The 14026-nt window shown below is 36.0% G+C and overlaps 1 protein-coding gene across 8 annotated transcripts in view; it reads left to right on the top strand.

The window, feature by feature from the left end:
- LOC123537297 (rho GTPase-activating protein 39-like) overlaps positions 1-14026 on the top strand; it is a 126412-nt gene that overhangs the window by 79067 nt on the left and 33319 nt on the right. For 6 of the 8 annotated variants that reach the window (XM_053528467.1, XM_053528468.1, XM_053528464.1 and 3 more), the window contains 2 exons: positions 5185-5323; positions 7949-8032. In XM_053528467.1, the coding sequence (XP_053384442.1) occupies positions 5185-5323; positions 7949-8032 (223 nt within the window). The other 2 variants (XM_053528471.1, XM_053528470.1) reach the window with 2 other exon arrangements.

Consider the following 14026-nt stretch of genomic DNA (forward strand, 5'->3'; position numbering starts at 1 on the left):
TACTTCATCATCAAGCTTGTCAATGTTTAAGTGTACAGCTATGTAGAACATTATTGTATACTTCAAAGTTGATGCCTATCAAATTTTAAAACATTTATTGAATATCTATCTACTCTTATACAGTTATGCTTGCAGCTGTTGACTGCATCATTTATGTCAAGAACTGTTAACATTGCATATTTGCTTTCATTATCTTTACTGTTAAATATTTTGTCTTTATGGGTTTTCTTTGTTGTTGGTAATCATGAAGATAATTTGTTAACATAACCCATCAAAATTCTGTGTGGAAGATGCTTTCAAACATTGCTTACATTTTCTGCTTTTATGTTTTCTTATCTTGTCTTGCTAGATGCACGGGTCACATTGCACGGGGAGTGTTTCTGGGCCTTTTGCATTTTCTATAGACATTCACGATGCAGATAACTGACAACAGATATTTGTTATTTGTTTGTTAAGTAAGACATAAAAGAGATGATTTGTTTTTGCAGTAATGACTTTTTGCAGTAAAATGATTAGTAGAACCATTTTGTGCATTCTTCTTGTCATTTTAGGGTTGATATATACATCGGATTGTCATGCCCTTAAAATTAAATGATTTCTCAGTACAGAGCTGTTGATCTAATGAAATTGATATTGTATCATTGAACTGTTCATCTCCCCCTACACAAACTCAGTATGTCAATGTTACTTTTAACATCAGTCTGCAAGATGACCATTTTGATGTTACAACACACTCATATAATTTGATGCAAGTAGCTCTGATTCAGAATTAAGATATTTAAAAAAGCCCGTAAAACAATGACACAGCATGATTGCATAATAAACAGATGAACATATAATTTCAGCAACTGTTCATCTAAGTAGTTTTGTGTTTTTAGAAAACAAAATTAATTGCTAATTTAATAGGTTTTTTATGTCAGACTTAGAATTGCATTTTTATTAATTCTGAATGTTTCAGTAGTAATTGCCTAGAAACAAATTTTCAGGTAAGTGGAAAATTGGGTAAAAAGTCTACAGCAAGAGTGTTAAACAAATTAAGAGGCAACATGATGCTTTTCTAAACAACATGCCACTATGGCATTCATTGCAATATAATTGTGCTATTTTCATTGTTTGTTAAATCTGTCAGCAGAAGTTACCTCCCTCTCTGATTTTTTTTCTCCATTTTGAAATGGCAGGCTCAGTAGATTTTAACTGGACTATGATTTAAGGAATAGCTTGTTCCACTCACATGCGTCACATGTTGGTGAAAGTTTTGCATTCAAGATCATAACTTAGTGACCATAGTATGTATTGGACGGAAACTTTACACAGTGCTTCTCAGTCAAGCCTATAGTGAAAAAAGCAAGTTAGATAAGTCTTGGTTGAATTTCATACCCTTTTTCGACTTATCAACTTATCGACTGTCAAGATTTATCGCAGTAAAGACTACATCTATTGTATAGAAACTTCTTACAATGCTTCTTGGCCATCAGAACTACTGAAATAACAAGGTTAGATAACTTTGATTGGATTTAATGTAAAATATTACACGTCTTGGACTCAAAAAAACAATTTTGCATGCAACTTACCATAAAGTTGTATCACAGTAACAATTGGAACTTCACATAGGACATCCATCTCATCAAACAAGTTAGGGAATTCTTCTGGACAGCTTTTGTTTGTTGGTAAATGATTGACATGGTATCAATACCTTTACTTGTGTATCTGCCTCAGTCTCTGAACAGGTCAGGTCTCTGTGGCCAGATGGTTATGGTCACTGACCCTGCATGTATTGGTTCGAAACCTCACTTGAGATTATAGAATTATAGTATTTGATAAAGAATTCTTTCGTGTGAAGAAGCCATCCAGAAGGCTGATCGTTCTAACTTTTGTCTCCCAGTATAATTATTTTGGTTCAACGGTGATAGAAAAATTATTGTAGCAAGAATTCTATTGTATATCCATCCTTCTTGTGACTGCAGTGGTAAAAGTTAATAGTATAGTCATGTATATTGTATTCATATATCCAAATATATTCAGATTTATTCAGGTAATTACAATTTTAAATATTTCTTAGTTGATTATAAATGTGTCATTTGATTCTATTTATAGTTTGTGATGTTGCTCATACATGTTGCTCATAATAATTAGATTGATGTACTTGATATAACATATGAGCCGTGCCATGAGAAAACCAACATAATGGGTTTGCAACCAGCATGAATCCAGACCAGCCTGCACATCCGCGCAGGCTGGTCAGGATCCATGCTGTTCCCTTTTAAAGCCTATTGGAACTGGAGAAACTGTTAGTGAACAGCATGGATCCTAACCAGACTGCGCGGATGCGCAGGCTGGTCTGGATCCATGTTGGTCGCAAACCCGCTATGTTGGTTTTCTCATGGCGTGGTTCATTAATGTTGTTTTAGATCAATACATTGACAGTTGTGCACATGTGACAGTACAGTGGAGAAAGTGCTCCCCTCATCCTTCTAAAATATTGTCTGACACAAGATTGAAGGAAAGTTCAAATTTATATATAGTCTGTCAGAATAGAAAGTAACAAAAACATAATACCCCGAATAAATTTGATAAATCAACTCCTGATAGTGTTTTTATGTCAGATTAGGAATATTTTACACCATGTTGTGGCTGTTCTTAGCAGGGAAGAAATTTTAGTGTTCACTTGAAAAAACGAAATTCACAGGGCGTACCCAATAACAATTCCTCTAGTTGAAAAGCTTATGTTATATAAAAAAGATAAACGTAACATGTTCTTGGCATAAATGTCAAAATGCTGTGAAGTATAGTTAGTTAGTTCTGTATATCTGTAATATCGGAGAGAAAAAAATCAGAAGAAATGTACATGTAATATATTATACTGGTAATTATTTTTAATGGAATTAAAAAACAGGACGCCAACAAGCTTAGTAAGGAATGCAAAAAAAAGAAGAACCTTTTAAATAAATTGTATACAAAAACCATGTTGTAAGCAAAAAAAAAATGCTTACAGAAGTAAATGACAATGTTATTGTAATGTATATGATACAAAATTTGCGCACGCACGCTTAGCTCAGTAGGGAGAGCGTTGGTCTACAGATCGCGGGGTTGCGAATTCGATCCCCGCGGCGTATGTTCTCTGTGACAATTTGATAAAAGACATTGTGTCTGATATCATCCGTCCTCCACCTCTGATAATTCATGTGGGGAAGTTGGCAGTCACTTGCAGAGAACAGGTTTGTACTGGTACAGAATCCAGGAACACTGGTTGGGTTAACTGCCCGCCGTTACATGACTGAAATATTTTTGAAAAACGGCGTTAAACCCAAAACAAACAAAACAAAATTTGCAGTTTAGATGTTATGGTAGGGACTGAGAAGATGTCCTTGACAAATTGTTTTTAGCTTGACTATTAAAAGAATAGTCTAGCTATTCTACTCACCCTGGCGTTGGCGTCACACCTTGGTTAAATTTTTGCATGCAAGTACATACAGCTATCATTTAAAGGCATATAGCTTTGAAACTTATTTTTTCTTTTTCTAGGTCAATTACCAACCTCACTGGGTCAAGTTCCATAACTCTTGACATGTATTTTGAGCAAATTATGCCCCCTTTTGGACTTAGAATATTCTGGTTAAGGTTTTACATGCAAGTTACTATCTCCAAAATTAATGCAGATATTGAATTGAAACTTCACATGTGTCTTCGGGGTTATAAAACTAGTTGATAGCAGCAAGTCCCATAACTCTGACCTTCATTTTGGCCAAATTATGCCCCCTTTTGGACTTAGAAAATTCTGGTTAAAGTTTTGTGTGCAAGTAAATACAGCTATTACTAAAAGGCGTATAGATATGAAACTTATTTTTTCTTTTTCTAGGTCAAATACCAATCTTACTGGGTCAAGTCCCATAACTCTGACATGTATTTTGGGCAAATAAAGCCCCCTTTTGGACTTAGAAAATTCTGGTTAAGGTTTTACATCAATCTAACTAAAGTACTTGATCTTCTAAACGAAGATCTGAGAACGACCCATTCACATTCGTCTTCTGTATATTTTGGATTTCCAGTATTGCTATTTTTATTTTATCCAATCAGACGACTTGTTCGAATGTAAAGAGTAAGAAAAATTTGCAGCCATTCTAGGGCTCGAACCCGGGACCCCTCGCTTACAAAGCAAGTGGCCTACTGACTGAGCTAGCCGGCTATCTAGGGCTGTCATCGATAGAACGATATCGATGTATCAACGATATTTTTTGGTCGATCGATTATCGATTCCCATTTTTAAAAATCGATATTTTACTCAGAGAAAAGAAACTATCCAGATAAACACTCAGACCCTCTAAAACAACTTTTCTGCCTGCAAAAATGCGCCCTAAGTAACGGAAGTTGTCAATAAAGGTCATGTCTAAACTTGTCCCGTAGCAGTCTTTTCCAACTAGTCGGCACTACCTATATGGGGAAATACATAAATACAATTAAAACACACGAAAAGCATGCAATTAAACTAAAAATAACATTAACAAGAAGGTATATAGCATGTACATGAACAAATAGGTTGTTACACTAACTTAATAATCGATATATCGATGTATCGTCGATATCTGTCTTCCGATATATCAGTATCGTCGATATGACAAAGACCCAATCAATGACAGCCCTACGGCTATCTGATACATTACGACATAAGAATTGTAAATATCAAAGTCAAGGCTACAGGTAGATTTGCAAGATGTTGTAAGTTAGGCTCTGATTGGCTAGCGAAAGCGTTGTCAGAACGAGGCTATGAATAGGTCGTTCTCAGATCCTATGCGTAGCGTAATAGGAGCTGCACTTCAGTCAGATTGGGTTTTACATACATGTTACTATCTCCAAAACTAATGCAGATATTCAATTGAAACTTCACATGTGTCTTCGGGGTTATGAAACTAGTTGATAGCAGCAAGTCCCATAACTCTGATATGCATTTTGGTCAAATTATGTCCCCTTTTTAACTTAAAACTCTTGATATTTAACATTTTGGGTAATATTTTCCTGCTTCTGGGACAATATTTCGAATAGTCGAGCTTGGCTGTCTTACGGACAGCTTTTGTTTGTACAGCACTAGTTGTCGACATTAGCCCGTAGGGAACATTGAGAGTAAAAGGATCTGCATTCTGAAAGGAAATATAGCGTGTAACTTTCAATGTTCTCTTTTTCTATTTTCAGAAAGAAGACAGATGACAACCAGTGGTGGGAGTTGTTTGATCCAAATACCTCACGTTTTTATTATTATAATGCCACTAGTCAGAAAACCGTGTGGCATCGACCCCAAAACTGTGATATCATTCCATTGGCTAAGTTACAGGTTTGTTCTTTTTTGATTTATGCATTAAGTAGTGCAACTGAAGGAGTGAAGTTAGTCCCTGTTCGAAGTTACAGATTTGAACACTCAGAGGCAGGTTGAGACCATTGTGTAACACTAACGGTCCTTAGCTAGAGCACTTTATACAAAAACTGAAATTGAAGTAAATAGCAGGTATGTATATGCAGAAAGGTAGCCTGCCCTGTTATCTTGGTGAAACACAATGGAGAGGCTACAAGTTCTATCCCTGGATGATGCATATATTCTCCTTTGATGATTCTTTCATATCTGTGTGGGGAAGTTGTGAGTTTCTTGCAGGGAACAATTCAGTACTGGTGCAGGGTCCAGGAACACAAGATAAGTTAATTGATTGCAATTACTTAAATGAAATAATGCAAAAAGTATCAAACAAACATATAGCAGAAGTACAATGTTCCATTCAATGAGTAAACCAATTAAGTATAGACTAAACATGACTGAGCAGAAGATTTATCCCAGTAGGAAAACCTCTAACATGCTAAATGTAGCAAAAAAAAAAAAAAAAAAAAAAAAAAACAAAAAAAAATATATATATATATATATATCATAATCTCTTGTGCTCACATTGTTACTGTATAATTGTCACACATTTCTTTATCATAGTCTAAAAATGTGAATGAAAAACGTAGAAAAGGAAAATCTGTGCAGGAAACCAGGTTGGGATTTCCTTAATATGCTTGTTACATTTGTCATCAAACATTCCCATTCAGTTTCATTATATATAAATATGTGCTTGTAATGCCTTAATTAATTGTAACACTATTCTATTGTTTAATCGGCTGACTATAACAGTAGTGTAATTATTTTCCTCTTCTTAATGAATCTGAACTATTTAATTATTAAGTGAAGCTGGATTTTAATCGTCAAAAGTTGAAGTTAAGAAATCGGTATCTCAGATAAAATGAGGTGTGTAGCAGATTGGGCTGAACTACTATCAAAGGTAAGTTCTTGACATCTATATGCTATAGGCATTTGTTCACAAATAATGTTCAAAGTTAAACTGTTCTGCCAAGGGTTCAAGGAAAGTAGCTTAGTGGCATCCAATGCTCAGGGCATGTTATTGATAGTCAGTTGTCAACATTCAACTTTAAACAAGCCACTAAATGGATTTTCACCAAACTTGGTCAAAAGCATTTCTCTCAGTTCTTCTTGACTGCATTTAGGGGCTGCGAAAGCTGAAAAAACTTGAAAAGACTTCTTCTTAATGAACTATATTATAACTTACCTTACTTTATTAAAACATTTGTGTAATCTAAATGATTTTATATCAAGACTTTACACAATACCTCAACTGCCATGTTATTAAAAATTTACTCATTACCTCATGTAGATATATCATTTAAAATATAATGACCTGCAGGTATATGGTGTATTGATATTGGAAATTAGATATTAGTTCATCTTCTGATACTGCTAATAATGATAAATAGAAATGACATAATATATCAATACATCATAGAAACTGTGACGAAATCTTGCATAATGGTCACAGGTATCCCTTTAAACTTGTTAAACATGCACTAGAATAGGTGCAAAGTTGCAAACCCAAACTGTTGATCTTAGTCAGTTTGTTCCTATATGTGTGAATTTCTTCATTTCTGGATGACAGTCATATGTGACAGAAAAAAAATGGAAGCAAGTTTTGTAGAGTAATTAAACTTAAAAAGAACATAATTGAAAATATTTTAATAACCACAATCTGTCAGTGTGTCAAAGTTTGATGAAAATCTTGAACAATAAATACGTTATTTGATCTTTATCTTTCGTTAATTGGTGAGAGAGGAAGGATGTTATTATTTATTGACCGTGTTTCGGAGGATGACCTGCGCGGAGAGGAAATGATTACTGTATCTTTGTGCTGTTTCGGGGACATAAAAGTATATACATATGTGTACATTTTATAAACATAATACAAAGTTATTTATTAATTATAATTTTATATGAAGAAAGACGGTGTTCAGTTGGATTTGTTTGCTGAAATGCTCCGTGAAGAAAGGTTTCATGTAGGGAGCAGAAATTTAATTGTTAATATTTTCTTCATCATTGCATTATTAAAATAATGAATGTAATTGTTTTATTTATAATATAAACCATAATGTTTAATCATTATTAGCTTTTAGCTCGACTTATTGAAGAAAAAGTAGAGCTGTTGCACTCACCCCGGCATTGTCGTTGTTTTGGTAAAGTCAAATCTCTCTGTTACTATCAAAGCTTTTGACTTGAAACTTAAAATAGTAATTTACTATCGAAGTCTACACCAAAAGAAAAAAATCCCCATAACTCTGAATTTTGAGAGAGTTATGCCCCTTTATAACTTAGAATTTTTTATTAAAGTTTTTACTGTCAAAGCTCTAATTCAGAGCCAAGCACTGAGAAAAGTCGAGTGTGCTGTCTTACTGACAGCTCTTGTTTTATTGGCAGACGGCAGTGACTTAATGTAGGTGGTCTTGCAATTTTATTAAATTGCCTCCCTTTATTACCAGGGTCAGTATTATAGTAAATTGTTACAGATATCATATATTACACCAAAGATTAAATAATGTATGCTTGTGTCATCTTTAAATTTCAAGAGTCTTAATACAATTTCAGACGCTGAAACAGAATACCGAGGTTCGAGACGAGTTATCAGCACCAAAGCGGGAAATCTCCACTCAGACACCACTGCCAACACCAGTAAGTTCCTTATAAGAGAGTTTTATATCTCAAGGAAATTCATAATTTAAAATCCTGAATTGTCACTTTTTTCTAAGGTACATTGTGCAAGTTGCTGCTCGAGTCATTATGTCTTCCCACCCCCCACTCTGGGGAAGACATATTGTTTTTGCCCTGTCCTTCCGTACGTCACACTTCATTTCCGATCAATAACTGGAGAACCATTTGATCTAGAACCTTCAAACTTCATAGGGTTGTAGGGCTGCTGGAGTAGACGACCCCTATTGTGTTTGGGGTCACTCCATCAAAGGTCAAGGTCATAGGGGCTTGAACATTGAAAACCATTTCCGACAATAACTAGAGAACCACTTGACCCAGAATGTTGAAACGTCATAGGATGATTGGTCATGTAGAGTAGATGATCCCTATTGTTTTTGGGGGTCACTCCACTAAAGGTCAAGGTCACAGGGTCCTGAACATTGAAAACCGTTTCCGATCAATAACTTGAGTACCACTTGACCCAGAATGTTGAAGCTTCATAGGATGATTGTACATGCAAAGTAGATGACCCCTATCGATTTTGGGGTCACTCTGTTAAAGGTCAAGGTCACAGGGGCCTGAACATTGAAAACCATTTTCAGTCAGTAACTTGAGAACCACTTGACCCAGAATGTTGAAACTTAATAGGGCGATTGATCGTGCAGAGTAGATGACCCCTATCGATTTTGGGGTCACTCTATTAAAGGTCAAGGTCACAGGGACCTGAACACGGAAAACCGTTTCCGATCAATAACTTGAGAACCTCTTGACCCAGAATGTTAAAACTTCATAGGATAATTGGACATGCAGAGTAAATGACCCCAATTAATTTTGGGATCACTCTATTAAAGGTCATGGTCACAGGGACCTGAACATGGAAAACCGTTTCCGGTCAGTAACTTGAGAACCACTCGACCCAGAATGTTGAAACTTCATAGGATGATTGATCATGCAGAGTAAATGACCCCTATAGTTTTTGGGGTCACTCCGTTAAAGGTCAAGGTCACAGGGGCCTGAACATTGATAACCATTTCTGATCAATAACTCGAGAACCTCTTGATCCAGAATGTTGAAACTTCATAGGATGATTGAACATGCAGAGTAGATGACCCCTATTGATTTTGGGGTCACTCTGTTAAAGGTCAAGGTCACAGGAGCCTGAACATGGAAAACAATTTCTGATCAATAACTTGAGAACCACTTGACCCAGAATGTTGAAACTTCATAGGATGATTGAACATGCAGAGTAGATGACCCCTATTGATTTTTTGGTCAGTCTATTAAAGGTCAAAGTCACAGGGGCCTGGTCATGTAAAATCATTTCCGGAAAATAACTTGAGAACCACTTGACCTAGAATGTTGAAACTTAATAGGATGATTGGACATGCAGAGTAGATGACCCCTATTTATTTTGGGGTCACTTGATCAAAGGTCAAGGTCACAGGAGCCTGAACAGTGACTTGAGAACCACTAGGCCAAGAGTGTTGAAACTAAGCGGGATGACTGGACATGCCAAGTAGATGATCCCTATTGCAGCCAACCATCAGTGTCTCTTTGACTTTCGCTCTTGACTTCTATTGACTTCTTGCCTATACGACTGCATTGGAGGAGAAATGTGCTTTTTTACAAAAGCATCTTCTAGTTAAAGTTCTGTTTCTGTGTTTATTATGAATGTTACGTGCATAGATCCACATTTGTTGATGCCAATATCATTATGATGCGATAATATAAAACATTTAGTCATTCGTATTTATAGAAAGTAAATTGTAACTTATCATTGTAAAATCTTGAAAATTATTTATCTTTGAAGTTTGCATAAATATTATTTGAAACATGCCTGCTTGAATTTCTGGATAACATGAAATGCAAAAGAAGTGAAAAAAATTCTTCATTTAGTCAAGATATAAAAACAGCATTGTGTGAAATGAGGCAGAGGTACTCAGCAGCCATGCAAACACTACTGGAATTGAATATCTCTTAAAACTGTAAAGAACTTTTATTGTACTTGACCAGTAGAACACATACAGCTTTAGGTTTCAAACAAAACAAAAAAAATTGAGATTTGAAAATTTCATCATTCGCTTTGTGATTTCTCCCAACTTCATTGAGGAAACATGTCATATTTTACCAGGTTGTTTGTCTGTTCTCCATCAGTCAGTCCCTCTGTCTGTCCATCCATCTGCCCATCTGTCTGCCCATCTGTCTGTCTTTGTTTTCAAGGAAACTAAAAGTGTGCATGTTAATTGCTAGAAGTTTCAGTTCTTGTTTTGTTCCAGCATTATGAGTATAAAATTTTGTGTTTTATTGGGAATTGTTGCAGTTTGTTTATTCCTTGTAATGAAGATACTTGAGATTGGTGAAGATTTTCTGTAAGCTCACTACAGATGTCAGCCATTGTGAAACTCCATGCAAGCTCAGTGTACAAGATTATCTTCCAAATGTCATATTTTTATATGGCTTTAACCATAATGTGCAAAACATTATAAACATTTAGTATTGCAGAACTGCATGTTAAGAGTTTTATCTCTTCATGTGCAATGTATTAACTAATGTAGAAATGAGCCGCACCATGAGAAAACCAACATAGTGCATTTGCGACTAGCATGGATCCAGACCAGCCTGCGCATACACACAGTCTGGTCAGGATCCATGCTGTTTGCTTTCAAAGCCTGTTGCAATTAGAGAAACCATTAGCAAACAGCATGGATCCTGACCAGACTGCATGTATGCGCAGGCTGGTCTGGATCCATGCTGGTCGCAAATGTACTATGTTGGTTTTCTCATGGTGCGGCTCAAATAATTATCAAGAAAATAATTATGTACTTAAGTTTATATTAAGGTTGACTCATCCAGTCAATACTGAGTAAAGGCTGATGTTTTATTCCACAAGTTTTGAGAATTACAGTTCATTGAATGTTTGGGGGGCTATATAGGAGTCAGTTTTGTCGCGTCACATCCCGTCCCCGCGCGTCCCGAAATCTGCATCTCAGTTATTACTGAATGGATTTTATTCAAACTTAAGATAGATGTTCTACCTTATCACCCACATCATGTGACACAAGGCGTATAACTCTGACAGCAATTTTTCCTGAGTTATGCCCCCTTTTACTTAGAATTTAAGGTTAATTTTGATGCATTTTCACTATATCTCAGTTATTACTTAATGGATTTGATTCAAACTTAAAATAGATGGTCCACCTTATCACACACATCATGTGACACAAGGTGCATAACTCTGACACCAAATTTTCATGAATTATGGCCCCTTTTACTTAGAATTTAAGGTTAATTTTGATGCATTTTCACTATATCTCAGTTATTATGAAATGCATTGTTTCAAACTTGAAGTAGTTGTTCAACATCATCACCCACATCATATGACACAAGATGCATAACTCTTGCACCAATATTTCCTGAATTATGCCCCCTTTTTGCTGAGAATTATACTTGTATAGTGTTTTGATACACTTTATCTGTACCTCAGACTTTTATTATTTGACATTTTTTAACACAGACTCAAGCTATTGTGCAATATTCATCCACCATTGGAGTCATTAAACACTCCAGTGACAGTTCTTGACAGATTTAAATGTTTTTGGTACACAGGTGTGACATCATAAAATACAGGTAAAGTTTGACTTTGTCTACAAACCACCAATTTTATATGTGGTTATGGCCCCTTTCCAACCTAAATTTGTCAAACTCATGGTTGCCAGACAATAACTCATGAAAGGCTTGACAGATTTAGATAAAGTTTGGTACACAGGTGTAACATCATAAAATACAGGTCAAGTTTGATTTAAATTGCACCTTCTTGTGGCCATGTGGTTCTTATGGTTGCCATTCTACTGTGACAAGACTGTATTGTAGGGGTATTCGTCACTCCTGTGACAGTTCTAGTTGAAATTGTTCTGTTGAAAACTTGAAGTTATTGTTACAAAACAAACAACAGTGAGCAAGACTATCTTACATTTTTGGACCTGCACATGTTTCTGATAAGTTGAATGGAGACGTCTACACATGTAAGCAGGGCTTAGTAAGACAAATCCACTCATCCGTTCATAAATACGAGTAGGGATCGACTACTTGCAGTAGTTCTTGTCCTGAAGAACATTAGTGCGATTTTTGATAAAAAATGAAATAAATCCAATTAAAATAAAGCATACAGAAACTGAATAGCTGAAAGATGTAGAACGGAAGTGGTTTGTTGTTTGCAACACTGTAAAATCTTTCCCGTACTGTTACAGTACTGAATGATAATCGCATTAGCTGTAGTTTGTTCAAATGGGGGCACTTGGTCCCTTTTAGGGGTTACTACAGCTAAAAGTAGAAATACCTTCAAACAACTTCTTCTTATGAGCCGCTGGATGGGTCTTTATCAGAATTGTGTTGTAGCACCAGTGTGAGGTCGTCTCTCAATTTTTAGCTCACCTGTCACAAAGTGACAAGGTGAGCTTTTGTGATCGCGCGGTGTCCGTTGTCCGTCCGTGCGTCCGTAAACTTTTGCTTGTGACCACTCTAGAGGTCACATTTTTCATGGAATCTTTATGAAAGTTGGTCAGAATGTTCATCTTGATGATATCTAGGTCAAGTTCGAAACTGGGTCACGTGCCATCAAAATCTAGGTCAGTAGGTCTAAAAATAGAAAAACCTTGTGACCTCTCTAGAGGCCATATATTTCACAAGATCTTCATGAAAATTGGTCAGAGTGTTCACCTTGATGATATCTAGGTCAAGTTCGAAACTGGGTCACGTGCCTTCAAAAACTAGGTCAGTAGGTCTAAAAATAGAAAAACCTTGTGACCTATCTAGAGGCCATATTTCTCAATGGATCTTCATGAAAATTGGTCAGAATGTTCATCTTGATGATATCTAGGTCAAGTTTGAAACTGGGTCACGTGGGGTTAAAAACTAGGTCAGTAGATCTAAAAATAGAAAAACCTTGTGACCTCTCTAGAGGCCATATTTTTCATGAGATCTTCATGAATATTGGTCAGAATGTTTACCTTGATGATATCTAGGTCAAGTTCGAAACTAGGTCACATAGGGTCAAAAACTAGGTCAGTAGGTCTAAAAATAGAAAAACCTTGTGACCTCTCTAGAGGCCATATTTCTCAATGGATCTTCATGAAAATTGGTCAGAATGTTCATCTTGATGATATCTAGGTCAAGTTTGAAACTGGGTCACATGAGGTTAAAAACTAGGTCAGTAGATCTAAAAATAGAAAAACCTTGTGACCTCTCTGGAGGCCATATTTTTCTTGAGATCTTCATGAATATTGGTCAGAATGTTCACCTTGATGATATCTAGGTCAAGTTTGAAACTGGGTCATGTGGGGTCAAAATCTAGGTCAGTAGATCTAAAAATAGAAAAACCTTGTGACCTCTCTAGAGGCCATATTTCTCAATGGATCTTCATGAAAATTGGTCAGAATGTTCACCTTGATGATATCTAGGTCAAGTTCGAAACTGGGTCACGTGCGGTCAAAAACTAGGTCAGTAGGTCTAAAAATAGGAAAACCTTGTGACCTCTCTAGAGGCGATATTTTTCAATGGATCTTCATGAAAATTGGTCAAAATGTTTACCTCGAAGATATCTAGGTCAAGTTCGAAACTGGGTCACGTGGAGTTAAAAACTAGGTCAGTAGATCTAAAAATAGAAAAACCTTGTGACCTCTCTAGAGGCCATATTTTTCATGAGATCTTCATGAATATTGGTCAGAATGTTCATCTTGATGATATCTAAGTCAAATTCGAAACTGGGTCACATGGGGTCAAAAACTAGGTCAGTAGGTCTAAAAATAGAAAAAACCTTGTGACCTCTCTAGAGGCCATATTTCTCAATGGATCTTCATGAAAATTGGTGAGAATGTTCAGTTTGATGATATCTAGGTCAGGTTCGAAACTGGGTCATGTGCGGTCAAAAACTAGGTCAGTAGGTCGAAAAATAGAAAAACCTTGTGACCTCTCTAGAGG

The sequence above is a fragment of the Mercenaria mercenaria genome, chromosome 17 (genome assembly GCF_021730395.1).
Source record: "Mercenaria mercenaria strain notata chromosome 17, MADL_Memer_1, whole genome shotgun sequence".
In the NCBI taxonomy this organism is placed as follows: domain Eukaryota; kingdom Metazoa; phylum Mollusca; class Bivalvia; order Venerida; family Veneridae; genus Mercenaria; species Mercenaria mercenaria.